This window comes from Antrostomus carolinensis, unplaced genomic scaffold, assembly GCF_000700745.2.
Source record: "Antrostomus carolinensis isolate BGI_N321 unplaced genomic scaffold, ASM70074v2 scaffold3245, whole genome shotgun sequence".
NCBI classification, from domain to species: Eukaryota; Metazoa; Chordata; class Aves; order Caprimulgiformes; family Caprimulgidae; genus Antrostomus; species Antrostomus carolinensis.
The window spans coordinates 7,087-32,312 of NW_010314036.1; the positions used below are offsets into that span (position 1 = coordinate 7,087).

The 25,226-nt window shown below is 44.5% G+C and overlaps 1 protein-coding gene across 2 annotated transcripts in view; it reads right to left on the minus strand.

The window, feature by feature from the left end:
* Positions 1-385: 385 nt before the first annotated feature.
* LOC104524553 (epidermal growth factor receptor) overlaps positions 386-25,226 on the minus strand; it is a 43,375-nt gene continuing 18,534 nt past the window's right edge. For both annotated transcript variants that reach the window (XM_029084849.1, XM_029084850.1), the window contains 13 exons: positions 19,996-20,031; positions 18,611-18,752; positions 16,767-16,889; positions 15,517-15,615; positions 11,650-11,835; positions 7,752-7,907; positions 6,802-6,877; positions 5,357-5,503; positions 2,812-2,909; positions 2,192-2,359; positions 2,050-2,097; positions 1,838-1,943; positions 386-828 (listed from right to left, as the gene is read on the minus strand). In XM_029084849.1, coding sequence (XP_028940682.1) covers positions 452-828; positions 1,838-1,943; positions 2,050-2,097; positions 2,192-2,359; positions 2,812-2,909; positions 5,357-5,503; positions 6,802-6,877; positions 7,752-7,907; positions 11,650-11,835; positions 15,517-15,615; positions 16,767-16,889; positions 18,611-18,752; positions 19,996-20,031 — 1,762 coding nt within the window. In that variant the 3' untranslated portion in view covers positions 386-451. The remainder of the gene's footprint in view (positions 829-1,837; positions 1,944-2,049; positions 2,098-2,191; positions 2,360-2,811; positions 2,910-5,356; positions 5,504-6,801; positions 6,878-7,751; positions 7,908-11,649; positions 11,836-15,516; positions 15,616-16,766; positions 16,890-18,610; positions 18,753-19,995; positions 20,032-25,226) is intronic.

A 25,226-nucleotide genomic window follows, 5' to 3' on the forward strand; every position in this document is an offset into this window, starting at 1 on the left:
ACATAGCAGACCAGCAGTACAAGCATCTGATCTTGTAAAAGATCCAAAAATTCCGTTAGAAACATTTATAAAAATACAGACTGTAGAAAGGAATTTGACTGTTCAATGTATGCAGTTCTCAAGTTCATCCCAGAGTGGCTTCTTACCATGCTACCATTTGAAAATTAAAGGAATGCATCCACACCTCTTCCGTCCAGGAAGATCTCGCTCCATCCCAACATGTATCCGAGTGCAAGTTATGGGCCTCAGTTATTACATGGAAATGGGCAAGAAAAGACCCAAACTACCATCAGACAGGCTTTGCAGTTTCAGCCCCCACGCTGAAAGGCAAAAGTGTGCTTATTGATGCATTGCAGTCGCTGTTCCCTATGAGCAGGAGTCCTTCCTTGCAGCAGCCAGGTGGTCCACCAAGAATCCGGCTTGCCTTGCTGCAAGAAGATGTTCTCTATGGTCATGCTGAGGCTTCGATGTATTCACTCTTTGGTGCTGCTACCCTCAAATATTCTGGGTTCTCTGCTGCGGGAACTTTCAAGACACCATTAGGTTTGGTTTCCTTCGGTAAGAAGTCTTGCTGGTAGTCAGGATTGTCCAGATTTATTTGGTGGTTGCCCGCCTGGATCCAGTAGGGAGAGGTCTCAAAGACTGTCTTGGTCAGTGGAGACTGGTTGGTGTTGAGATACTCGGGGTTGTCCACAGCTGTGCTGTGTGAATTCTGGTAGCTGGAGTCCGTGGGGATGTTTGAGTTTGCTGTGAGTGAGAAGTTGTTGTAGATTGGATTCTGGACCGCTGAGGCAGATGCTTTCTTGGGCACCAACTGGTTTACATACTCTGGAATAAAAAAAGACAAGAAAAATGAGAAGGAATGAAAATGAAGCTGTATAACCAATGCAGCCATTTGCATGACTTGAGGTGTAGTTTCATCCCAGTTGCTACTTGCTTTTCACACACAGCATCTCACTGTACTTCCTGAAGCACAGGAGAGCCAGAGGCTGGGGCTACCGAGCTGTGGCACCAAATGTGCTGCCCTGCAGTTCACCTTCAGGAATTCGGTTTGCAGAGCAGCAGAAAGATGGGTTGGACCACGAGCCAGTGAAATAGCTACGGCTGATTTTAGTAACGTGGGGGTGGCTCTGTCCCAGATACTCTTCTGAAATTGCAGCTTAGCTGCCAGAAGCTGTTCCTCTAGAAAAATGTTTAGAGATGAGGAAAGTGCCTAGAAAATACAGGACTGGCATAAACAGAGACTCCACATCTCACTTAAATGCCATCCCTTGCAGGGTCTTTCACCCTTCTCAGCTGTGGTGTATCCTTGGAAGGGCTGGGTGGGTTTTTGTAAGGACACAAAGCATCACGGCTGCATAACCCAGCACCAGCTCCCTCGGTGCTCGCTGGCTTGCTCTCCAACCGCCTACGCTGTAAGTCCACGTGAAATGGTGAGCTGCCTTCTGTGTATCAACATCTGAAAGCACTGAGGCTGCCAGAAAGCTGTTTATATCCCTGAAAGGGTTTAAGGGCTGAAACAACGGGTTTTAGAGGATATTTTCCAAGTGCAGGGGTGGTAGAAAGCTTTAAACATATAACCACGTGTGAGAACTCCCTGGCCAGACGGCACACATGAGAACCTGGCTGGTGAGGAATCAAAATGGCCAGAAGTAGCCAGAAAAAAACCTAGGAAAAGGATATGTGAACACATTTTCACTCCTATTTACCGACCAAAACAGGTAAGAAGCATTTGGGTTGCTTCCTTTCTACAGAAAAGGAAGGACAACAATTATATTTATAACCAAATGGCTTGTGGTTGAGTGACTGTGGGATGGAAACACAGAGAGGTACTCACCTGGGGCTGGCAGGAAGCCGTCGTCTAAGCTGTTATCCAAGAAAGTGCCTGTTGGGTCTGAGCTGTACCTCTGGACAAAGCTGTCTTCCCTCACAGGGTGCCCCTGCTAGGTTGGAAGTAGAAAAAAAAAAAATCAATATTAAATAGACTGTTTTGTAGAAGTTGATCCACAGAGGAGAAGTTGCTCCTTTTTTAAAGGTCATGCCACTTACCCCGTTCCTGTCAATGCAGGTTGTAGCAGAGTTGTTGCTAGTAGCACTCTGAAAAAGAGAGAGAAAGAAAATACAGACATGATGAGAAGCAGTTCACTCTTAAAATTGCTTGTCATGGTTCCACAGAGGAAAAGTTTCATACCAATGAACTCAAGAGAGGAGTGCGGGATGTGGAGGGGCTGTTGAAGAAGCCCTGGTGTGGCACGAGATACTCATCTGCGTCCACTATATCTTCCATGTCCTCCTCCTCCATCAGGGTGCGATAGAACTTGGAGTCTGTAGGGCTGGGCAGGTGCATCCTATCGTCTCCCTGTGAGACAAGTCAGCGTGAAAGAGGACTCGCACACTCCCTCCAAGCCCACGTTATCCCCTTCTCTGAGAGACAAAGTAATTTAGCAAGAGGTCCAAGATGTAAAATGTTGATTTGTGTGTTTAACCAAATTTCCTTAGAGTTTAGAGGAATTTCGGCCGGCAATCTCTGTGCTGCTGTAAAATATCTGCATTTTGAAGAGGATCAAACCCTGTTCTCCTCTCAGGACTGCAGTATAGACTGTTACTGGTCCTGGACTGGGACCAGTACTAAGAAAATAGTGACTGGTTGCACAGTTCTGTTTGTGTTTCTAGCTAAATGTGTAAGACTGGAAAGCAACAATAAACCTGGCCTTAAATTAACCGTATTTTAAATTTTTATAGTCAGTACTAATCATTTTGGGTCTCATATTAAATGTCCATCAGACACCTTCCTACCCGTGGGTTTAGTACCTGTATAACGAGATAGCGTGGGGGGTCACGGGCCATTTTTGAGAACTCCGCTATCAGCTCGCGAAACTTGGGACGGCTGTCTGCATCGATCATCCAGCCTGCAGGGACGACAGGGAAAGCCACACACAAATAAAGTCATTCTGGTGATCAAACAGAGCGTAAAATAAAATGTAACGGTGAAAAGAAAAGCACCATACGTGCTGTTAAGGATTGATCTGTAAGGAAAACCGTATCCTGGGCTTCATCAAGAGCAACGTGGGCAGCAGGTCAAGGGAGGTGATTCTGCCCCTCTATTCTGCTCTGGGAAGAACTCCCTGTAGTGCTGCCTCCAGGCTGGGAGAGTTGGGGCTGTTCAGCCTGGAGAAGAGAAGGCTCCGGGGAGACCTTCTAGCAGCCTCCCAGTACCTGAAGGGGCTCCAGGAAAGCTGGGGAGGGGAAGCAAACTAACTGCAGCGAGTGCCTGCAGCTGTACGGCCATTTAAGAGTCTAGTCCTCACGGCTCTGCTTCGTGAGATCCTGGGAAGCCTAAAGCAGAAGCTGCCCTCTGTACCAGATGTCTTCTAAAATTCAAAACATCCTCGCTGGGGCCATTTTGAAAGATTAACCATATCTAAGCTGCATTTAATTAGTAAACGGACTTCAACAGAAAACCAGTCCTACAGCTTAGTGTGGATCAATGCGAGAAGAGATTGCAAATATGGATGCTGGCGGTTTAACATGTGAGATTACTTAGGAAACCCACATTTTCTGTTATCAGCTAACAGATGAGCTGATGTAGAGACTCTTGTTTTTAAAATTAAAAATAATAAAGGTCAAGCTTAGTGTGTCCGGAGGAACTCATAAGAAACAGCCTATCCATTCTAGTGGAGAAATGAAGTGATAATATGCCATCTGAAATCTGCAGGGAACAGAATCTCATCATTGCCAGGGAGTTTTTACCACGCTAGAAATATGATTCCCTGCTAATTCAAGAGGAAATCCTTTTTGCTTTCAGACAAAGCGGAGTATTTGGGAGTTTGCTGCTGTTGCAGAAGTAGCATCTAATATTTCTGAATTAACCTGAGTTCTGTATGTTTAATAATGCTTCCTAAATTAAAAAAAAAAATATTAAAATTGTTGTGTGATAACTTTGAACATTTCAGTTTATACTCTTTGCTTGGGAATCTTGAATTCCTGTAAATAAAATGGGATGGCTTCAACGGGGTCTGTGCTGTAGCCTGCAAACCTGGGGTGATCAGAGCAGTGAGAGCTGTGCAACCAAGTCCTGTGGCAGAAGAAAGGCTCAAAGCCCTGATCCTCGTGCTGTTGTGTTTAAATTCCACATAATGGTGGACATCTGCTCCATTAGATGCCTGGAAAAACGCCTGCTTTCTGCATCTGGACTGACCCAAGGGTGGCAATGGATGGAGCTGCAGAGCTTTGTGAAGGCTCAGCCCCCGAGGACGTGCTCCACTGCAGAGCTTCCAAAGACCTGGGACGTGACTGCTCAAGTGGAGATGTGGGCAGGGCTGAGGTGTCAGTAGGGTTCAGCATCACCAAGAAGGAGTTTCCAGGACAGTGCTTTTGGGTCTGGGCACCTCCCGGGCTAGGTGCACATATCTGGATCTAGTTCCTGCTCGCTCTGATGAGCGTGGGATCAAGCTTTTGTGGGGCAAAGCAACACTGGGGGACTCCAGGATTCCCCAGAAGTGCTGTGCTGTGGAGTGTTCATGGTAGCATCGATCCTGTTTCAGGAACAGGTACATTTTGCTCCAGTGAGAAGGTCTTACATGCCACCTAGTGGGCTTCTTCCCAGCATCCTTGCAGACACCACTGGCAGTGAGCAGACACATAGATGGAAAAAAGACGTTTCGTGTTCAGAAACCCTTTGATGCGTCCTAACAATGACCAAAAAGTGCTTCAGAGACCCCCAGATCTGGTGCTACTTCACAGCAAGAGTCGTGGGCCGAACAGGAACCATCCAAAAATGAGGAAGAAATGGGATGAGGAACTCTGGATCCTCATGTGCACCTGCATGGCGGTGGTGCCTGTGGTCACAGCACTCCTTTAGTAAAAGGAGCACGTAATCCGCATGTGTGATTGCAGGGGGAGGCTACAGAACTAAGGGGGAGCCTGGAGGAGAATCATAGAATCATTTTGGTTGGAAAAGACCTTTAAGATCATCAAGAAGGCAGTGTTCATTTTATTTTCTAGACATACAAAACCAGATCATCAGGTAAAGTGGGCGGTGACAATATCAGTTAAAAATATTCTTGTTTAATCATACCAGTTTAAAAATACTATTTTTTATAATATTATTTAAAATAACTGACAATATTATGGTGAAAAAAACATTAGTTGGCTGAATTAGAAACTAAAGAAACCACATCCCATGCTCCCAGCTGAAGCTCAAGGTGCAGAACACACTCTGGTGTCACCACTCTTCACAGAGCCCTATTTCTGAGCGATCACCAAGAGCACGGCACATACCAACGCGACGTAACGAAGGCGACTGTGCTACTGATTGGACTGAGGTGAGCAGCCACAACCCCAAACATGAACTCACATTTGACCATGATCATGTACACGTCGATGGTGCAGATGGGGGGCTGGGGCAAACGCTCGCCCTTCTCCAGGACAGAGGAGATTTCACTGGCGGGGATCCCGTCGTACGGCTTGGACCCAAACGTCATCAGCTCCCAAACCGTCACACCTGCAGGGTGGGAAGAGAAGACCCTGAGAGAGGCTTTTTCTGCCATGACTTTGGAGAGACAAATTAATAAAAGAGGTTGAAATCATCCTGGTTTTCTTTATTTTGGTTTTGGGGGGATATTTAGGGTTCTTTTTTAAAATTTTTTTATTTTTTTAAATCTCAGATAGTGTCTCAGTGTGTTGAACATCTCGCAAACTTCCCAGCCCCACAGAAAGGAAATGCAGGTTACCACCTCCTGACTCCCACCCAGCAAGTGGTTTTAAAAATGGAAGTTTGTGTGTTTTTGTTTCAAAACAATCTCTTTGGAGACGAGCAAAAGCCGTTTTTGAAAGATGTGTAAACCAGCTGCCTCAGTGTTGTTTGCTGACATGCCACGTACTCTTGTGATGTAGCTGTTGTGATTGTCTGGTAGCTTAGGATACAAAACAAGATTCTGGATGCCAAGATACATAAATGGATTAAGAGGACCAGAGGATGTACTTTTTTCTAAAAGGCCAGAGGGTCTGACCATCTGCATTACATATTTTCCAGGAATATAAGAGCCCATAGAGTGGAAATTTGGGAATAAGTTGCTTTGATATGTTTCCTTTTTGCTCCTCTTTCTTTCAAGCTGGCTTATGAACTAGACCAAAAATAAAATTAATACCTTACGGAGGTTATGACTTTGCATCCCACTTAGCATTGTCCTTTCAATGCCAGGACAGCACAAGCATTTCAGAGCAGAGTTACACTGATTGACACTGACCGACAGTCTGGCCAATGGTTTTTAGTCCTCCCTCTAGTTAGGTGGTGACTTTACTGGCAGTCCAGTTATATTTCACGTGGAGTCATTGAGTCATGGACTGGTTTGGGTTAGAAAGGACCTTAAAGCTCATCCAGTTCCAACCCCACTGCCATCAGCAGGGACACCTTCCACTGGACCAGATTGCTCAAAGCTGCTAGAAGGTCTCCCTGGAGCCTCCCTCAGATCATCCTCGTGGCCTCCTCTGGACTCGCTCAAGTCGCTGAAGAAAAGCACCAGCAGAACTTCAGCAAGTGGAGCAGAGTCTTCTGCCTGCAGCCCCTTCAGAGGAGAGCTCACCATCTGCAAGCATATTCTGCAAAACATCTTGTACCTCACGAGCATGCAATTTCATGGACATTTTACTTTATTAAATACGTGATTTGGGTTCATTTTTTTCTTTTTAATCTCTCTGTCTTCTCATAATAGGAAGAAAAAAAGTCTGTGTAAAATTACTAGCAAATCCTGCAATTGTTTCCAACCCATTTGCAATCATTATAAGTGATTTTAGACTCACCATAACTCCAGACATCGCTTTGATGAGTGTAAATCCGGTGTAAAATTGACTCCAAGGCCATCCATTTAATAGGAACCTAGGAAAATTCACAAATAAGCCTGAAGATCCTGACCAAAAATTTATCCGTGATATTTACCACCAGGTGGTGTTTAAAGCAACAGTATAGTTGCAGAAGGGAAAAAAAAACCCAACCAACAGATGACACATCTACCCAAGTGGTAGAGCAGGCAACTTTTGAGCCCCTTATTATTATTTTCATTTATTATGTTGAACCTGGGAACTTGTGGAATATTAGGCATATTTGAGATCTCTCTTACAAATTAGTTTTACACTATTTTTAACAGTCAAATTACTATTTTTTTAACCTTCTCCTATCATAACAGGAGACAAATCCAATCTCAGGCTGCATGGCAAAGACAGATCTGTGCTCATATGGTTTCCATTTACGGTGTCTTCAACATTTGCAAGCAGCTTCTCTTTAATTTCTCAGCAGGACGCATTCCCTCCATCAGCACGTAGAACAACACGAAGGCGTGTTGAACCGAGTCTGACAGGTCTTTCTTCTGCTATAAATATACAGCATTCCCTTTCTCTTCAGAAACTGCACAGTGTTATTGGTGTTGGCTACACTGATTAATTCAGCCATGGTGGGGGTTTTTTTTATTATTATTATTTTTTTAAATAACCTTGCTTTTTTCCCAGACATTCTGAGTGGGCATTTCAAAAGCATTCACTGCTCTGCTACCTCCGCTCCCACTGCAGTCCCACTGGCCTGACGCTGCTTCGGCTGATTTCAGAGGACTCCCACAGGCTTCAAAGGCAGCACGCTGAGACAGCAGCTGAGTGCTTTGAAAAACCCCACTCTCTTTTTCCCCCACCCCGTGTTTCAGGCTGGTGGGTAAGCACAAACACCGCCGGGCGCGCAGCCTTCATTTCTCCCGTGCATTTACCTTGCCTCCCTCAGCGTGATACTCCTTCTCGTCGGCGCCGAGCAGCTTTGCCAGCCCAAAGTCCGTGATTTTCACGTGTTGAGGAGTCTTAACGAGGACGTTCCTGGCAGCGAGGTCACGGTGCACCAGGCGACGCTCCTCCAGGTAGTTCATGCCCTGCAAGACGACAGAGCGTGGGTAGGCACTGGGCTCGGTGCAGGGGTTTCACTCCTCACGCTGGCAGCCAAACACAGCTGCTCGCTCACTCTCCCCACCCCAGCGAACAGGGGAGGGAAACAAGAAGGGCAAAAGCAAGAAAGCTCATGGGTTGAGATAAAAACAATTTACTAATTGAAATAAATTAATAACGATAATAACAGTAATAATATAATATGCAAATGAGCGATGCACAGTGCAATCGTTCACCACCCACTGACTGATGCCCAGCCTGTCCCAGCCAGCGATCCCAGAGGAGACAGTCTCCAAACCCAAACTGCCCAAGCCATCCCCAAGAGAATCCCCCCCAATTTCCAGTCAGCCCTGGTTAATGTACTGAACATGACATAATAAATATGGACTATCTCACTGGCACATCCAAATGCCAATTTTGGGTTTTGCTAATTACTACACTTCTCCCCACCCAGTCCTCTGCACTTGCAAACTACCAACGCACAATGACCTTGGACATCCAGCAACAACGAAAACATCAGCACCTTATCAACAGTCTTCTCATAACAAATCCTGCACTGAAACTAAACCACAGGTATTCTGGCTACTAAGAAGAGAATGAACTCTAAACTAGTGAAACCAGGACGCTTGGATGCACAAACGAGTTACCAAATGTCAGCTGCTCTGTGGTAACTGTACTCACACCACCATAAACATGTAGTAACCTATCGCCCCTTGAGAAAAAGGTTTGCTGTTGTGATTTACACGATGCTTATTGCAGGGTGAGGACGTGCACTTGCACAGTTACAAGGAGAGGTAACTATTACCCTCCAGGAACCTCTTTGTGGGTAAGATGTGCCAGTGGAATCACGGAGGAAAAAGGGACAGTAGCAGGTATAGCAGGAGATCACAGAATCACAGAGTGTTAGGGATTGGAAGGGACCTCAAAAGATCATCTAGTCCAATCCCCCTGCAGGAGCAGGAACCTAAATAAGATCACACAGGAAGGCGTCCAGATGTGGTTCCTTTGGGATTTAGTTCAAGCAATAGAAAATTGGAAATAGAAATATCGGAAAATTATAATATTGCGATTAAGGGGGCAAACCCTTCTTTCAGCTTCATTTGTGCGACGCCAATGACTTCAGGAGAGCACAGTGCAGAATTTAACTATCACCTTCCATACACACACAGGCCAACCCTACAGAGCATGGAGACACTCATGGCCTGGGAGAAGAGCTCAAGGAAAAGTAAATTAATGGCTCGAAGTTGCTGATTCTGTGTCTCATTACAGTGTACTCTGCCTTCTCCCTGCTAACAATGAGGCATCCCACTGCAAAGGTGAAAAAAGGAAATCAAATTTAAAAATTCACTTTATGGCTGAGCTCAGAGTTGCATCTATTTTCAAGTCCTCTTTGAAAAGGCAAGTTCTTCCAGTTTCACTGCTGGCCATGATTAGGCTGGCTTGGCCATAGCATACGTGATTTTTTTGGTACAACTGTCTCTTGTGGAAGAATATGATTAATTGGGCTGGTTTGACTTTTAAGGTATGAATCCAACAGCTGTATTTCTGACCACAGAGATTATTCCTCTTACCCTCAACTCCAATCTCTTGGTGCATGGAATCAAAACGTTGATGATTTCTAAGTTTCCTGCAAGATCCTTTCTAAAAACCACAATTATTCCCAGTGGATCGGTTTGTGCCGGCAGCATCTTACACGCTTGTACTTTTATGAAGGGAGAATTAATAAAACAGTACTTCTAACCTACAAAGTTAACACCGAAATGATCATGTTGATGTGATGACAGAGCACTGGAGGGAATAATTCCCTTCCAGCCTCCACCCCCTTCCTAAGCCCACTGATAACCTGGACCACCATCGAATCCTCCACCCAAGAACTTCACCCGTGAGCTGCTAACGTTGCCAAAACAAACCACCCAAACAAACTGGCGCGATGCCACGACGCGCGTGCATTTAATTACCCAAATAGATCTTTAGTGAGCAGAGCTCTTGAAACAAAAAAATCTCGAGCTGCTGACAGAACACAGACTTTCTTAAAAAAAATAATAATAACATAACCTAGCCTCAGTAGGACTAAAAATTTCTTGCTAAACGTGTCTTGCTGCAGGGCCTTACTAAGCCTCCAAGCTGGTGAAAGGCAGAACATCAGTTTCACACTCAGATGTTTAAGAGGCTGATCGCTAAAAGACTTGTGCACGTGCTTAACCAGACACCGAAGATGCTGAACTGCTTGTCTAGAAAGTTCAGCAGATCGGTAATTGTGTGCAGGCCTGGGATTTAAGCTCTCTTCATCATTAAGTGTGAGACCAATGACTTCAAAGAGTTACTTCACAGTGTCTCTGCATGTGGAGCGTCTATGCTGTAGAACAACATCTTGTCTGAGAGACAAGACTCCATACCTCAGAGAAAGATAATGTTTGGAAATGTAAAGAAAACTTAATTCAAAGCTGTGAAAACAGAAACAAAAATAAGCTTCCCAGGAAACTTGCCTCCTGCTGGGTAGTTACCAGACATAAATATATTTGTTTCTTTTTTCTTTTTTTTTCACCTCCAAAAATACATTTTTAAAGAGTCAAAGAACATCCAAAAGTCTGGTGTGACTTTATCAGAGTAGTAACACCAGACACATTGGTGGGAAAAAGCCGTACGTGTGATTTACAAGCACTTTGAGGAGAACTTCAGTGAGGAGCAGCACAAAGGAGCATGTTGAAGGTCAGGCATCGCTGGAGAGGGTAAAGGTTGCTATGGGCAAATGTTGAACTGACATGAAAAAAAAAAAAAGAAATCACACAGAAGAGAACAATTGTGAATGGCAACCTTTCGGGCAAGTGATGCCCCAAGGATCAGTTTGAGGACTGATTTTTTACCACCTTAAAAATTAACAAGGAGGAGGAGGGAAATGTGGCCTCCAGCTCATCCTCTAAAGGGACTGAAACCAGGACAGAGCAGTAATTGATTTTAAACAAGAGAGCAAAAGAGTCAGGAAAAGGCAGTTCACATCCCGGGTGGACAGATAAATTAAAATTCACTTTCTGTGGAGCGTGCTGTAAAAAAAGTACACACGCTGAGATGAAAAATGTGCTCTGTATACTTTTGGTGGATACATTTCTGAGGTCCTCAGCACATTTCCTGAAAGCAAACCACGGCTGGGCAAGCCTGGGATGTACACAAGGTCTCGAGGGACTGATAAGGCTGTAAGTGTGCGGTTAGCTTGCAGACCGTCATTCCTGAAACAAGCAGCAGTAAGGCAGCCGGGCTCTGCAGACACTGCCACCTCACACAACAAACCTCCCAACAAACTGCTGATTTTATTTATTTTTTGGCTGTTTTTGCTCCATTCTTCCATGCTTGCAACTGGCTAACCACCTTCCAAACGCAGCGCCAGGTAGGATAATGAGTCTTTTATATGGCACTATGGCCGCTGCAATTAGATCACACTAACACCATGCGTATTAATTGCAGAAGAGCCCTGGGGTGAGAAGTGCCTTGGTGACAATACCACACTGTCTAGGAGCTTCTGAAGAATAGTTAAGATTTGCAAAGCAGCTTGGAAATGGGAATTTTTTTAAGACAAAGTAATCACTTAATGCCATGTATCAGATATCTAGGAAACATGTGATGAAATATAAAGACTTACAGAGACAAGTAAGCAAATAAATACATCATGCACTGTCAGATCTCCATCTCAGAGTCTGAGTTTTAGCTGGTCTGGCGGCATGCCGGTCCGCTCACCTTTGCAATCTGCACACACCAGTTGAGAAGGTACTGGGAGCCGATGTTGTCCTTGTGCTCTCGGATGTAATCGAGGAGGCAGCCGTAAGGCATCAGCTGTGTGATGAGCTGAACAGTAGAAGTGAGGCAGATGCCCAACAAGCGGCACACATGAGGATTGTCAACACTCGCCATCACGTAAGCTTCCTGAGAAGGAAAAAAAATCAATGGGAAAAATTCCCTTTGGCATGACAGAAACGCTTGGAGATAGTGTAAAATAAGTTGGTTATTCAAGAGGTTGCCAAAAACATGCAAACTCTGTGCCCTGTATCACATACAAAATACTTGTGTTTCCCACTCTGTGGACCAAGTGTTTTCCACTCGGTGGAAGGTCCAGATTTTGAACGCTGAGATAGCACATCACTGAGATAGCACAGAAAAGCCACTCTCCCACTACTGGTGCACCAAGCAAACACGGGACATAAAATCCTGGAGACAAAACTTACAGACCTTGGAGGAATTAATAAATTGAACATCAGCTGGAAGCTGGTGGGATTTCATAGTTTTGAGCATCTAATTGCAAGGGCAACACGTCTTGTGAACTTGTGTCATATGGCTTTTTCTCCTCCGCAAATCTTCTGACAAAACTGACTGGAAATCAATGCTTTTGAGTCCTCTGTCCCTTTGCCAGGGTTAATACTAGCCCAGAAAGTCAAAAGTTGTTATTTAGGATGGGACTGAGAGATGAAGCTTCTCTGGCCATGTTGTTCTTCAGTCCACGTCAAACCAAACCGGTTAACAATCAGTTCACCTCTTTAGAAGTCAGAATATATATCTTACTTTAAGCAATGCTGGTAAAAATATTGTCCTCAATTGGAAAAGCTGTTCTAGACCCATTTAGCAATGCAAATGATACCAGGAAGGGACTTATAATGTGGGAGCTGAAGCATAGTAAACCCTTTGGTCAACTGGAATTTTGGGTTTGAGTTTCATAAATATGTGAAAAACTCTTCTTTCAAGCCTGGGTTCACCCATGTAAATTAGAGATCTATATATATACACTGACATCCACTGCCAAATGCAAGCTCAAAGAATGGATTCCAATAGGGGGAAAAAAAATAAGAGCTGAAGTTGTGAGTTTTTTTAAATGAACTTTGTGTCTGATTCACAGTATTTCACTTCTAGACATTTTTAAAGCCATCTGATTGAAAACCAACACAATGGGAAACAAAGGGAACTTTTCAATGCAGAGAGCTTTTAGGTCAGCATCTTAACTCAGCATCTGGAGTGACACCAACTAACCATCCCCTGGCAATTCACCATTAGCCTAGCAGCACCCCCAGAGCCTAAAATAATAGTCAGGCCACTATTGCAGCAGGGAAAGGAGCAAATCTGCACTTTCTAAGAGCTTAAGAAATGAAATACTGTAGCACTTTACTCATCAGCTACCAAGCTTTCCACAGATGTCACATAGCTGTGTAGCTGGTAAGAACTATTATTAAACAAAGTTATTAGAGCAATGACGTCCAAGAAATAAGCAACCCCAATTCTTAAGCAATACTTTCTGGCCTTGCGATTGTTGTTTGACGTGCCAGCCTGAGCAAAAGATGAGGTAATGCAGTTTTCTTCTCAGGTGCTAATTCCGCATTTGGTAGCCTTGTTTTGGGGTCTCTGGGATTAAGAGAGGTGGTCTGCAGGCAGCCTTGTTAAAGATCATCTCTGGTAGAACTCGGCAAGGGCTCCTCAACCTACTGCAGCATGTCAGCCCAAAATTGCAGCTGACCAAAACAACCCTCTGTCAAGGCTAAGGCTGATTCCGCAGGCTAGCTCGGAGGAAGGTAAAGCAAGAATACAATGTGCTACTCAGTTATGTAGATATTTGTGGCACTGCTTTTTAGAAAACCTTGTGAATCCACTACAGATGTAAATAGAGACTGAAACTAAACCTCCCTAGGCTTCCAAGCCAAGCTGTTGTACCGAGGAAGGGTGTCTGTTCCTTGCCTGGCTTCCTGTTGGGATTCAGATCCATATTGTATTCATTTCAGCAGGGGGGTGGGAAAAAAACCCTAAAATGTGCAGAGTTGGAGCTGTTCTCACTGCCCATCTGCCGCGCAGCCTGCACAGGGCTGACCTGGGGGGCTGAGAACCGGGATGCTGAAAGAGCGGGGTGGGTGTACGGGCCACGCAGCTCTCGGAGAGCGTCCAGGCGTTGACGCTGCCTGTTACATTTGATACTGCAAAATAAAATAGGCTGCCGCCTCCTCGCAGGGAGCAGAAGGGAGCTATTGTGCGGTCGTGGGTCCCTCTAAGTAGCCCAAGACATTAAAGTGGGTCTTTGTTTCAACTGTTTATCTTGGAAATCTCTGCGGTACGCTCTGACCTGCTCCAAGTATGCTTGGTATTCAACAACAATCTTCTGAATTAGCCCTACCCTAAAAAAGCCAGAGAGAGCTCGCCTGGATTATCTGAGCTAAAGCTGCTGCGTTTGTTCTATACCTAGCGTGTTTCTGTAAGACAAATCATCTTTAATTGGACATTATTATCTCTGAGGTTTCAGTGACCCTGAATAGTTGGTTGTGTAGCAAAAATCTGTTTTGGGAGGAGCTTTTAGAGTCATCCCTCTGACTTCTTTTACTGGTTTTGTATTTTTTTACAAATTTTCCTCTAAAATAGAGAATGAATTCCACCAACCAAATCATCTGAAAAATGAACAGGATTGAAAAAAAGTAAGAGCTTTTTGCTAAGTATCCTAATTCAATGGAAAAGATAATGTGGGGATGTGATAGAGAAACTTCTTTGAAAAGAGAAAGGACTTTGATACTGCTGAAGAGCACACAGTCCCTGCATCTACTGCTCCATCGGGTGAATATCTGGATCTGCTGAAGGCAGGATGTAGTGCTGTAGGCTTATTCATGAACCCTTCCTCCAGTACACAGGAATTTGCCAGCTCCTCAACGCGGGGAACGCCAGCACAGGGAGGGACAGGGACCAGGGCCACAGGGTCAGGGACCTGGGGAAGGACTGGGACTGGCCTGGAGTCGAACTAAACTAAAATCAGGATGGATATTGCTTTGTGTATGGATTCTGAGATAGACCACCTCTTCTTTGCATTGGTGTGATACACGTATGAAATCGTACGGTACGTAGGACATGATCTGTTGAAGTAATGTACTGGAATAGCACTGTGTATTCAGGGCAACTGGAAATTCCAGTGTGCTTTATTGTCATCAGTAACACAGGCAGGTTTGTTCACAGCCATTCATCCTCTCACTTCCCACTATGAGACTTGGCCTTTTCAGAGAATCCCAGGATGGTTTGGGTTGGAAGGGACCTTAAAGCTCATCCAGTTCCAACCCCCCTGCCAGCAGCAGGGACACCTTCCACTAGACCACGTTGCTCAAAGCCTCATCCAACCTGGCCTTCAACACTTCCAGGGAGGAGCAGCCACAGCTTCTCTGGGCAACCTGGGCCAATGTCTCACCACCCTAGACACCAAAGAATTTCTTCCTCACGTCTCATCTCCATCTCCCCTCTTCCAGTTTCAAGCCATCACCCCTTGTTCTGTCACTCCCTGTCCTTGTCCAAAGTCCCTCCCCAGCCTTCCTGGAGCCCCTTCAGGTACTGGGAGGCCACTAGGAGCTCCCCCCAGAGCCTTCTCTTCTCCAGGCTGAACAGCCCCAACTTTTGTTAAGATCTTCACCTGCTTGAACCATTTGAGATGCAACTTCCTACCTGAGGTGTCATTTGCTGTCCAAAGCTGGTGTTGGTTTGGGTTTTTTTTTGTGCAAAATATTTATTCCCACCCCAAAATAATGAAATCCCTCTAGTTGTTACAGAGGAGAATTCACAGATCACAGACAACTTGACAAAATCAACATGAAAACTTACATCAAGTATTTCCTTGTTGGCTTTTGGCGACGTAGCCTCTCTCAACTCTTTAATAGCAACAGGAATTTTAACCTTCTCCCCTTCTGGGATCCAAAGTCCCTACCAAAAAGAAGTACAAAGAGTTACTCAGTCTCATAGCTAACAGGTTAATTCTCACAATTACAGATACATTTTGCATCTTCTGAGTAGAATTAAATATTCTGAGCAATGGGAAGACATGGCAGACAACAAAAATATGCAAAAACCGTGTCTTGTGGGCATTAACAAAATCCTGTTAATGGAGTGAGTGGTATTTCTCTTTCAGTCAGCTCTACTCTGTTTTTTTGAAAAACCATGTTCATTATCATCCCTGTATAAATAGCCCAAGAGATGCACAAAGAGCAACTTTTGTGGATGGAAATCTAATTAATTAACGCATCGCAGCAACTGCATGTGCAAAACTTTGCCACTTCCAATTTATAAACCATGGGATGAAAAAAACTGGCATTTTCTCATGAAAACAAGATGACCTCTATACTGTACAAACAACCCAGTCCTAAACATATGGAGTGGTAGGTGGGTTTGTGTCTGGCTAGTTCAGTGCTCTACATCTATAGCGCCAGGAGGTCATTTAGGTGGCAGGTGAATGGCGTGGCACTGCAAGGACACTCTGCTGAAGAACCCAGCAATGTAGGTGCACATTTTCAGAGGTCAATGAGATTTGTGTCCCTGAAGTTCCTAGTTGTAGCAGGAAGCCTGCTTCAGAATACAGAGCTTTATGAAGAGATACATGAATCTACAGTTTATATTTCAGTACTACTGGCAAAGCCTGAAACATGTATCCTGAATAAAAGGAGGAGCACAGAAAAGTGGAACCTGGTGAAGAAGAAACGCTGAGGATAAACACCAAGAGAAAAAATAGCCTGTGGGCCTACACAACTGCAGGTGTGTAGACGCCTCCAAACATCTGAGTCAGTTCTAGTGAAGGAGTGATGGACAACTATAAAAACAAGACCCCAGACCACAGAGAAAAATGGCTTAGCACTGAGCAGTATGGCTTTGGCAACATTTTATAGAGAACTTCCCATGGTACCTTATTCATAACTGAACTAACGATGGTTGCGTCATCTCTCTACCATTCAACATGCACATGCTATAAAATCTAGTAAAAAAAAAATCTACACACTGATCACAGCTCCCAGTTCATGCTTTGTTTCGGTGGCTTCTGCATGAGAGAGATGAAAAAGGAAAGAGAAACACGGTGATCTTACCTTATAAACAGTGCCAAAAGCTCCAGAGCCTAAAACTTTGACCTTTTTAAACTCTGTTTCCTTCAAAATTCTCAGGTGAGCCTGGTTCGGTGCCTCCCCGCTGGGTGTCAGTGGCTCGACAAGCTGGTGCAGAGAGAAGAAGACGTTAGAAGGATATACAGCCTAGGAGGACAGCAAGTAGCACACTTGGGGGAAGCAAGGACATCCTTCTTTTAAAACAATGAACATTTTATTCCATGTGTATTTTACAGGAGGACAGCTCCACTCTGACTTGCAGCAATAAATATCTAGAGTTGCTCCAAACTTCAGAGGTAAATTCAATCGCAGAGCAGCGGCTGCCATTTTGAAGGAGAATGAAGGAATACTGCTGTTCAAATGAAGGCTTTGACTTCAAAGCCTTAAAAAACATGCCATGAAGAACAATGGAATTACCACAGATCCTGAAGAAGATTTTTTTTTTTTTTTGAACTCGTGAATAAATTAGAAAAATGTTTTAAATAATGGGCAAGAAGCACCTGCAAGCTTTCAGGTCTGCTCTTGTTTACCTGGATGAAACTCCCATGGTGCCAGTGGCTCCCCTAGACCGCAGGGTTTACAAGTAGCAGTTGAAACCTGAAGAGTGATTCTTTTCTCAATAAAAAAGGCAATGTTTTATTGAGCACTGATGTTCTCAAAATCTGATCTAAGCCTTATTGCAAACAGCAGTAATGCCCTCCAAACAGAGCTTCTGAACACTTTTTTGATGTGTAACTCAGTTCTTTCCCTTAGTGGGCTTTTTTTTTTTTCCTTTCCTTTGAATAAAGCTGTATTTGGCTAGATACAATTTTAATGGGCCAGAAACCTTTCTGCTGTGATGAAATATCGTTTTGAGGAGTCCAGAGGGTACAACAGGAGCTGAGCACAAACTGAACTCTACTATCACAGCTGGAGAATACAGTGGCACATAAAATATCGTTAGGTAGTACATTATAAAGCAGGACAGCTTTTTTCCTAAGGATTTTAGCAGCTGACTCTGCAAAGCCAACGAGCACAGAAGGAAGCTGCAACCAGGCTTTTAGCAGAGTGCTAAACACAATTTGCTATTTACTTACTGGGACTGGACTAGAAAGAGAAGGGGTCTAATCATCAAAGAGCAGCTCTAATCCAGGAAAATGAATTTTGCTATTTTATATGTGAGGCACCCAGAGGGTGATGCTGTAACACACACAAATCCATGCAGAAAACAAAAAGCTGTGTAGAAACCTTGTTCACACCCAACAGGGTAAACCATTCACTTTGATGGCTTTGTGGGCTTCTTGTGCTAAAAACAAACCAAAGAAAAGACACAAGCACTTCCTCAATTCCTTTCCCTCCTCTCCTTCCTCTCTCATTTTTTTCCTGCAGGATCAGACATACTCCTGATCAAGGGGGTAAAATTTTCACAAGCACACAAGTTGCCACAGCAGCTTCACGGCTTATCTGGAGGGAGAAAGGATTTGAGGCCGAGGGTCTACACAGCAAGGTGGTATGGATCAGCAAACACATCCCACCTCACTCTGAAGCTGTAGTTTTTTTACAAGTAGACAGTCTCAGTGATTTCCATTGGGATTTAGACATCTAAATCCCCTAAAGCTTTTGAAAATTTTATCCAGAGGGATCAGACTTGAGATTAAGCGAGAAGGCGTTAGGTGCACACTGTCTCTTTTCCAACTAGCCCAGTAAGACGCTGTCGTTTGCCAGCCCAAGGGCTCGTTGAGTGACAAGGCAGAAGCTTGTCAGATGCTTTAGTTCTCTGGCACAAGGAGGCCAGCACCCATTGCCCCAGATAAAGCAGCCGGTGTTGCAGCCGTGCCAGCAGCGCTCACCTCCCTCTCCTGCAGCAGCCGGCGCAGGGTCCGCTTCCTGACGATGTGACGCCTCCGCAAGTACAGGCCAATGCCCAAGCCGACCACCACCAGGCACAGGAGACCTCCGACGACACCAGCTGCGATGGATGGGATTTTGGAGCTGCAAGACAGGAGGGGATGCAAAATGAGAAAAAAATGCTTAGGTGTAAGATTTTACAAAAACCCTACAGAGGTTGCATGAAGATTTTGATCAAACACATGCTTTGGACATCCACTTAACCCTGTCTGACATCTCAGATATCTTGGGTATCTGTAATTTTTAAATATCTCATCTGGTAACCTGCTCAAAGTCTTCACTCTTCTCTCAAACTCGCAATTGGAGCTGATCCCCATAGCTTAAGCAATGGGATTTCTCCTCTGTCTGACAACCCAAGCACATAAGCATCAAATCTGTGATATCTATACACGCCAGCCATGGGCAGGCCACACGTGATGATGGACGAAGCACATGGAGAGAAGACAAGATCAATAAGGCGTAGGCAGTTGGGATACCAGCAGTGAAGCTGACATCTCACCATTATTGGAGGGTCCATGCTGTTAGGGCCACAATGAACTGTAGATCACTGGCCCTCCTCCCCAAGTACCAATGTCTGGAGGTTGGGCAGTATGTGAACCATCCACATTGGACGTACAGATTGCTGCCTCTTTATGAGCGCCTGGGTCATTTCAAATTTAAGTTGAAAAGAAAAACCCATTTTCCAAGGTTGGTTTTTTTTGTCTGTACTTAGAGACCCATCACAGCTCTTTCAAAGTTGCCTCAGGGATTACTCTTAAACAGAGTCACTTTTTAACAGTATTTCTAGGCTGAATTTGTCTTGCCATAGCATGACTCTGTAGCCAGAAACTGAAACCCTTCTCTCTTAGTCAGAGAATCCTGCTTGCTTGTTGCAAGTCATGAGATGAAACAGTGCAAAGTAAGATCTAGGGTGAAGAATTAGCGTGGTTGGAGATGTACAGGTCACAGGGCTGGAAAAGACCTCCTGGGTCTCTGAGATGAATCCTCTGTCATGCAGGTAACCATATCAATCCTAAACATATCTCTGCCAGTAGTCTCTAATCCTTTCTTTTTCCAACTCCCCCTTTTGTTCTCCAGTAACAGATCCCAGGTCTCGCCTTGCCAGACAAGTTAAGCAGAACGAGGTTTTGCAGTCTTGTGCCAGTAGGAATATTTCTCAGTTCTTTAAATCATTTTTATAGGTCAGAGCCTGCTTTAATCTGTCATTTCCCTGTACAGAGCTGAAGACTTAACTTTAGTCCCAGCTTTGCAGTGTCCGGCGTGGAAATGTAAACACTCGCGCATTCTTTCCAGCTCTGTCGTTAATTGTAGCAGATTAAATACTCACCCGTTTGGACAGCCTTCAAGACCTGGCCCTTTGCACCTGTGAAAACAAATGAACATTACAAACATATTAGCTCTGGCATACATACTTCTATAATTCCAGCTCTAAGAGGAGTGCTACTGATTGAAAAGTTTGTGTTTCAGAGCAGTCCAAGTATTAACATAGGAATTTATAATAGTCACACACTCTATTAACATAGGAATTTATAATAGTCACACACTCTATTAAATATCAGTCAATGGCCTTGCTCCAGAATCTTTTATCTGAAGGCATAGTTATGCTGCATACTCAGTTTAAAGAATATTTGAAAACAACTTTCTATCGTGTGGTAGAACGGGGAGTGGACATAGATACACAAAATTCAAATGGACCTGGATTCCCTGGCTCTGCGTGGACATCTACATCAGCGCAGCAGCTCAGAGCTGACCGTGGAGGAGGACAGAAGCAGCCTCTCCCCTGCACGAGGGCAGAAAGCCACGTGGAAACATGTCACTGCAGACCCTCCTGCATAATTCCTTGTTTCCTGATAAGTAAAATATTCCAATTTCCAGACTTTCTATTGCAATGGAAAACTTGGGCAGCAGACACGTGCTCCCATCAGAAAACAGGGTCTGACAGCACTCCCTTGGGCTACAGCCTGTTGGGATGTGTTTGCGATATCTTTCTTTCAGAATCTAAGGTCTCACGTTACTGGTAATGTAAACAGGTATGACAGTTATCCAGAGAGCCAGAAACTCTACCAGCAAGTTATTCACCCTCCATTTGAGTTTTAAACGCCCCAAATTAATTTTGGCAGCCCAATGCAAAAAAACAGCACGAATTAAAACACAATGACTACATTCACTTGATGGTCTAACGGGCGTGAGAGGCACCGTGCATTCCCCAAGCGCTGCTGGGCTATAAGATATATGCTCTTCATGGGAATTGTGGTCTTTGTGGTGTCTACCGAGGAAGGAGAGCATTACAGAGAGGGTTACATCACCTCTGAAAACCAGAGCACAGCAAGGAGAAAAGTCCAGTTTGTGGTATCCACTCTCCACGCTGACTTAAAGAAAACAGATCATCCCAAAACAGCTCCAGAGGAGGTCAAGCAGGGGGTAAGGAGTGAGCCTGTGCCAGGAAAACTGCTCTGAATTCCCTCTCGCTGAGAGGAGGAACCAGAAAAATTTCAAAATGGCAGGTGGAGTTGCAGATCTTATCTCATGACGTGATCTAGGTCTGGGGGAGGAAGAGGTGAAGCAACTACTCGTTTTATTGGGTTTTTGTTTGTTTGTTTGTTTTCATTACTCTGATCTTTCCTCCTGTACTTGCCTTGTTTCTGGGCCAACACAGTGCTCCAAGACCCAGCATCTGGAAGGTCTTGTGAGTTCACTGGGCTCCCATGCAAGAATGTGTATCCCAGTGTCCTGGACACACTGGAAGTGCTGTGCATACCAGTTCCCGGATCCTGAGCGCCCAGCTTTGTTAGTGTTCCCTGTCTGCCTACAGCTTGGTTTGTTTACTCAGTTGTGTAAGTAAGGACAGCACAGAGAGGCTGCACGTGTAGTGCAGAACCACCAGCTCGCTTATGGTCACAGGAGACGCATCTCACTTCACACTGAGCTTCTCTCTTTGGGCAGATCTAGGACCCGAGACCTCATCCTCTCATGTTCTACCACCCAGATCTGAATTTCTATATGCTAATGCAACAAAGTACGTGCAGCTTCTCCTGATAGAGATGTGAAATTAAAAGACATCGCATTATTTCAGAATGTGACTGTGGTCCCTTAAATTATGTCTTCCTAAAAATAACAAATTTGCCATGCTAATTTATGATGGCAAGTCCTCCATGCACTTCCTAACAGTAAAACTGGATGAGGGGACAGTATCTACAGTCTGAGGAATGACCAGCCAGTTATTTTCCTACACTAGAAAGTAGAAGCAGGAGAGCTCTAGATTTTCATCTGTCCCCTTCTTTTTTAAAATTATTTCCCACACAAATCCATCAATATCGAGTCTAGTGGGATAAAATAAAAAGGTGTTTGGGAAGAAAATGACAGATCAGCTTGTGGTTTTCTAATCCCATGTGATTTTCTGATTCATTTCACAAGTCAAAGAAGAAACAAAGCTTATGACAAATATTCATCCAGGACTAAATATAACAATCTTAATGTGGAATTTTATTATGACACCCAACATAAGTAACCCAGCTCTTATGGAATCCAAACAATCACTTTTTCCATTCCTGAATCGTTTTTCTTCTGCTTACAGAAACCAAAATGAGAAATGTGACTGTGTTATGAACTGCCTCAAGATCTCATGGATAGATCAGATGGAATTGAGCAGCAGCTGCAGTCTGTGAAATGCTTCTCTACGTACTGGAAAATCAGTGCTGTGTACAATCCCTGAAAACTACTGAATCCCAAAGTCAGCATTTCACCTGTCTACATAAGTATTACCTGTCCCACTGCAGACACAGCTATTTATTTCCCAAATCCCTCACAATTTTAACAACTTTCTCCTCGACCCATAGCTCCTAATTTGATGTAACATAGGCATGTTAGTATGATTTATGGCCTTTCAGAGGGAACTCAGATTATAACACCTTAAGTTACTGCACAGTCATAAAAGAAATGGAAAACCATTGGGTTTTTAAAGCCCTACAAGAACCTTCCTCTGCCCTTTCTCTCTCATTAACCTTCAGCGTGTGACAAAGGCATCGCATTTGAACTGTGCTGCTACAACTTTCCCTCCCGGACTCCCTGGCTGCTTTCTCACCCCCTCCTAAAATCTAACCATGGCGTTTAACATGAAGACTGGTGAGACATGTAGTGTTGGCAGTGGCTGCGGAGGTTGGACGCGTCAGCCAGTGCTATTAACTACAGTGGTGGCTTCTCTCCTTGCTTTTCCCAGTAGCTGAATTTAATTCCCATATTCTGGGAGAGTGGCAAGGGAAATCCTTCAGTGCTCAGCAGATTATTCAAGCTAGTGTGTGTCACTAGTTGCTGGAGGTATAAATGGGGTAATTTCAGGGCTTTTGGCACATCGCTGTCATTACCAGAGTGTATTTTCTCAGCTGTATGAGAGGCAAAAGGAAGCTTGTGCACAAAATCCCCAAGAGGTTGCAGGAGAAATGGGAGAAAAGTTTGGGCTGAGCTGGAGAAAGCTTCCTCCATTCTGTTTTCTAACGAAGGCTTAAAAACTGACTCAGCAAAAAAAAAAAAAAAAGAGACTAGACAGGATTCTTCTCAGCAATACCAAGGCAATGATGCGCTGCCAGTAAGCACACCTGAAGTAAAACACCAAAATTCCTGACAAAGCTCAGTTGGGAAAAGAAGTCCTCTTTACTCACAGCTTCTTCAAATAAGGAAAACAGCCAGATCCTGGAAGCCCTCACTTGCATGACTGCTGAAGTCACAACACTTAATCATGCTGATAAGATTTTTGTGGGCTCTAGCCGTGAAATTGGACAGGGACAGAAACAAAGTTGTTTCTTGTCATGTAGAAACTGCTGAGGCTGTGGTTTTTAAGGATGCAAACACTTCACAAGACAGATGTTCTCCACCCACTGCTGAACAGATCCCATTCCCACAGCACAACGAGGGAAAGGCGTGAAGAGAAGTAAGTGGCATTACTGATGGACTGCCTTCATGGGGACAATCCTGCGCCACACTGCACGTCCCCAGATTATGCCTCTGACGCTGGCTCCCTATCCATCAAAGCCACTGGCCTCAGGTGTCCTATCTGCAAAGCAAAGATAGTAAGACTACCTTCTCCTAGCTCTCTTGAGTCCTTTGGGGATAAAGCCCATTTCTTCTGCCACATTCGGGCAGCACCTCAAACAGGGTCATTGTGCATTTCTGCAACATAGCTGGGGCAAACTTAGCCCCGTTTTTTCACCTAAGAGATGAAATTGATACTTATTTTTAAGTTCTGCCTTAACAACACAGGGTCAAATACACTGAGCCATATGCTGGACACCCCTAATTTTCCAAAACCTCTCCTTACCCTACCCATCACCTGCCAGACTCCTGTGGGACACCCACCCACTGCTGAAGCCAGGCAGGAACAGACTTTTCTGAGGAACTCTGCTCTGGGGACTTGCTGATGCATAGAGAGCTAGTGTGTTGCTTGAAGCCACATCCATGTCTGGCAGATGATGTTCTCCAAGTTTGTACTCATTTGAGCCCAGTGTTTGATCTTGCTAGCGAGGCCGCAGAGTCGAAAGCCTTGTTCAGATGTGGTTATCCATCACGCTGCTCCGGTAACCAGCCACATTTTCATGTGGCTACTTAGAAGAAGGATCCCTGTGGCCAGTTTATATCAGCAAGGACTAATGGTTGCAGCTACTGAGGTCATTAATGAAGAGCAAAGTTATTAAGATCCCTTTTCAACTGAGATCATGTGTTCTCAGCAGCGGGATGGGAAGCTTTGACAAACCTTGCTTTCAACTGTAACACAGGAGGCATTGAGGTAAATCATGGCAAACCCACATGGTTACCAGCTACCAGCAGAAAACCAGAACACTAGGAAGGACCACTACTTGCTGGTTTAACCCATCATTTCCTTTTCTCCATGAAGGTGGGAGCCTGGGCACTCTGCTCTTTAATGACCTGCCAGTTGAATATACAATGGAATGATGGTTGGTCTGAATATGTCGTAACTTCTCTCTTGCAACACTTATTACAGGCACATTGCAGAAGGATTTTGGATGGGACAGACCTGCAGGGTACAGGGCAGGGGCTGGTGAGGGAAAAGACACCAAACATGGGCTGGATATGGCTCTGAAAGTGTCACAATCCCACAGCCAAGTCTCAAACCCTAACACCTCTTACTGCACATTTGCAGGGTGGAAACCAGGAGAGGAGACAGCTGCAGCCCTGTGACTTATTGTCATGTAGGTTAAATAGAGTTGAATTCACAGTTCATTACAGGTGGTGATTTCAGTCTGCCCTCAACTGAGGACAAAACCAGTTCATAGAGATTTGGTTTACTGGGAAGCTCATGAATAAAGCCACGCTCACGAGGCAAGCCAGGCTTAAAACTCAGACCAAGTCTTAGCATATGCAAAGGAGGAAAAAAAGAAAATCACTGTGGTACCCCACTGGGATTTCCCTCCTAAAAAAAAAATCAAAGGTGTGGAGAAGAATGGGCCCCAGAAGCCCAGTATCCACCAGATGTCACTGATGTTCCTCCCAAAACCAGAGGTCCCAGCACCAAGCCAGGTGGTTAAAAAAAAAAAAAAAAAAAAAAAA